The sequence below is a fragment of the Sinocyclocheilus anshuiensis genome, unplaced genomic scaffold (genome assembly GCF_001515605.1).
Source record: "Sinocyclocheilus anshuiensis isolate Anshui unplaced genomic scaffold, SAMN03320099.WGS_v1.1 scaffold181, whole genome shotgun sequence".
In the NCBI taxonomy this organism is placed as follows: domain Eukaryota; kingdom Metazoa; phylum Chordata; class Actinopteri; order Cypriniformes; family Cyprinidae; genus Sinocyclocheilus; species Sinocyclocheilus anshuiensis.
In genome coordinates this window covers 1,752,903-1,756,594 of record NW_015540898.1, presented here as the reverse complement: position 1 = coordinate 1,756,594, position 3,692 = coordinate 1,752,903, and the positions used below count along the sequence as shown (strand labels likewise).

The following is a 3,692-nucleotide window of genomic DNA, read 5'->3' as shown; positions in this document are numbered from 1 at the left end:
GAGTGAAGGAAAGATGGCGGCCGGACCCGGAGCGGCCAGCGGTGGTCACAGTGGTGGCCGTGGTTCGTCGGCCGCTTTGGAGTCATCGATGGACCGGCGATTTCAAGGAGTCACCAATACGATGGAGTCCATCCAGGGATTATCCTCGTGGTGCATCGAGAACAAGAAACATCACAGCCTCGTCGTGCGCTGCTGGATGAAGTGGCTGAAGAAATGTGAGTTGCTAACGTTGCTAATGAGCACAAACACGCACAGACTGACGGATCTGAATGCACACCTTGTTCCGATGACAATGCATTTTGTGTTCAATGCAGGGCGTTTGAGAAATATCAGGGTTTGTTGTGAACGTGCTGGTGTGAGTCGCGCGTGCAAAGCGAGCTCCAGCATGTTGTTATATTTCACACGAAGGCTCAGTGCTGGATCAGTCTGCAGGCCTGGGCGTTTAAAACAGAAAGTTTGACATTGTTCAGCAGCTCTTAAGAGCGTTTAACAACATTGTGCATGAGCAGATGTGATGCAAACTCGCATGAGCCTCGCATAGATAGACAGGGAGCTCAGTTAGTGATTCAGTGATAATCACGACACTGATGAGATGTCAGTGTGGTTTGAATGTATTGTGTATGGAGTGTGTTGATCCTTTAGTCTCGTGTGTTAGTGGTTATTTAGGGTTAGTGATGAATGTCAGGTCTGGTCTGGTTGTATAGAAACTTCTCATGTTCTTCTCTTCTTACTGTTGCTTGCTTGTCATTGACTCAACTAAAGGCTGCAACCTTTCATTCATAGGTTATGTTTGCTATAAACCACTGTATTTCTCTGTCCTGCAGTCAGTGTTAGCACATTGCACTTCAGTTTAGATAATGTTAATGTTATGTTTTATAAGTTCATCCATTCTTTGACCCAGAGCTGTGTGCATGAGATATTGAGCATAGCTTTTGTATTTTATGTTCACATTAATTCTATCTATCTATCTATCTATCCAGTTTGTTAGTTTAATAACTGGATCCATAAAACTATGCTATCTAGTGTGCATGAACAGGAAGCTTATGGAGTCAATTCAATGCCACAAATATTTTCAAAAGAAAATGAAAGTATTGAGCAAAAAATAAAAATTTCAAAAGGAAAATAAAGTATTGTGAAAAAAAGAAGCCTTGCAAACAAAAATAAAGAATCGCAAAATATAAATAAAGCAGAGCAAAAGCAATGATTTCACAACACATATTTTTCATGGCCATAGCTACTAATTTATTTAGTGCTGCTTTTATTTTGCGTTTCAGTCAAGTGTGAGCTTGCAATACTGTTTTTTCCCTTTGCGCTTCGCGGTTCTGCACGTTTCACTTTCCGGCATTGTTTTGACATGGGGGTGGAGTCAAGGGATTGGGGCGTGAACAACAGGCCTGTTGTACACGCCCCAGCTGAATAAAATCAAGGTCTTTGATAAAAGAGAGACATGTTGACTGATGAAACATCAAGACAGTAAACACAGTTGCGATGATATATGGTTTATCTGTGTTCTTTAAGCCATCTTGGGTATTTTCATGAGTGTAAAGCATATTTAGCACTTTAACTGATCTCGAACTTGAACTTGAGCAAACGCTGTTAATAAACATATAGTTAATGAAACAAAACCATGCATGTTTTAATGTTAGTGAATAAAAGGAAAGGATCCACCCGCATGCCTCTGCTCAATGACGGTGCCTTGATCAGTTCTCAGATCTGCGTCTCAGGCCGATGACATCACTTCCAGGGAGGCGTGTCCAGGCCTGTTGTTCACGCCCCAGTCCCTTGACTCCACCTCCATGTCAAAACAATGCCAGAAAGTGAAACACGCAGAAATGTGAAGCGCAAAGGGAAAAAACTGGTGTCGCGAGCTCACTCTTGACTGAAACACAAAATGAAAGCAGCATTGCATTTTTGTTTTTTTTTTTTTTTTTTTTTTTTTTTTAAAGTTTGCAAAACTCATTTTTATCTTGCAATACTTTATTTTCCTTTTGAAATTCTTTTTTTTTTTTTTTGCAACATTTGTTTTGCTCAATATTTTCAATTTCTTTTACAAAACGTTGACAAATTGAATTGACTCCATAGAAGCTGAACTGCAGTGATGATGCTGTTGGGAATTTGTTTTTCTATCATGCCTAGGATGTTGTTAAGGTCGGGTCACATTAGTGAAAATTTCAGCCAAATGTTGCAAGCATTGTTGCTATACCGTGGATACTAGTGTTGTCACGGTACCAAAATTTCAGTATTCAGTACCGATACCAGTGAAAATCCACGGTTCTCGGTACCAATTTCGGTACCAAAGCAAAACACAAAAACATGCTAATTGAACAACATTTTTATTGGTACCGTAACGTTTTCATTTTTTTAGTACCGACTTGGTACCGAAATACCGGGTCTTTTGACAACACTAGTGGATACTGTTATATATTCATGAATTCAAATTGTGCATTTATATAGTTTTGTTCAATTTGGTACGCTTTGCAAATTTGAACACAAATGACGATAAAGAGTCGAGGCTGAACGTTTTTGTCCTCTGTGTGCAACGCCGTACTACACAGGCATGAGTAATCAAACACATAGAGCATCGTAGACCAAATTAATAGAGCACAAATCGCCTACTCCAGTGGTTCCCAAACTGAGGGATAGTGTACAGTCAGCAGATTATTTTGCAAAAGAAACCTCTGCAGGGTGATAAAGACTACACTATGTAATTTTCCCGCTTATCATGCGGCCACTTGTCTGATAAGTAAATAATTGAGCACAATATATTAATTTGGCATATTTTAATTACCTCAACATGACTTGCAGTACCCGCTTGAGCGCTCCGTTATCAGTTGTAGAAGTTGTGGTTGTATCGATAACATACCACTAGATGGCGCCATTGAAGAATCAGAGTTGTATTGCAGGGAGCCATGTAGAAATATAAATGAACGATGCATTGTTCTGCTCTAAGAATGAAAGTTACAAGTTTGTGAAAGGACTTGAAAATATTTTTCTCTACAAAAGGGAGGCCCAACAGAAAAAGTTTGGGAACCACTGGCCTACTCAAACACACAATATTTAATTTAATTTAATTCATACAGGCCTACCTCATGTTGCACGTTTGCACTTTTTGAAAAAAACAATGGCACAATAAAAAAAGACTTTTCAGGTCTATGTGCAATCCCTCACTTTTTTTCTAGTTATATAAGGTTAAAATATTTTGCCTGTCATTTTTTTTTCTCATATCGCAATATAATATCAATATCGCCTGGACAGCGAAAAATATAGTGATATGAATTTTAGCTCATATCGCCCACCCCTACATGTATGCATTGCTTAATACAAAGAGCCGGATCGCCGATCGTATTAAAAAAAATTATTAGGACACGGTGAAAAGGAATAAACCTAGGGATGCACGATATATCGGCCACCATATCGGTATCGGCCGATAAATGTTAATTTTTTCTGTTATCGGTAGTGTTGTCAAAAGACCTGGTATTTCGGTACCAAGTCGGTACTAAAAAAATGAAAACATTACGGTACCAGGTTTTCTTAAGTACCGGTGGTACCGAGTACCCGGTCAACCCGGTTCTCGATGTGCTAAACGAAAGCTATCCTCTTCCACTGTTGCCAAGTCTGCGGTTTTCCCGCGGAATTGGGCTGCTTTAACACTGTTGCCGCGGGTTGTTTTTCATGTCCGCGGGTTGAAAAGC

General features: G+C 39.7%; 1 protein-coding gene across 1 annotated transcript in view; it reads left to right on the top strand.

Moving 5' to 3' along the window:
* Positions 1-3,692, top strand: part of rprd2b (regulation of nuclear pre-mRNA domain containing 2b) — a 38,511-nt gene continuing 34,819 nt past the window's right edge. The window contains exon 1 of the mRNA XM_016486869.1: positions 1-215. Coding sequence (XP_016342355.1) covers positions 14-215 — 202 coding nt within the window. The 5' untranslated portion in view covers positions 1-13. The remainder of the gene's footprint in view (positions 216-3,692) is intronic.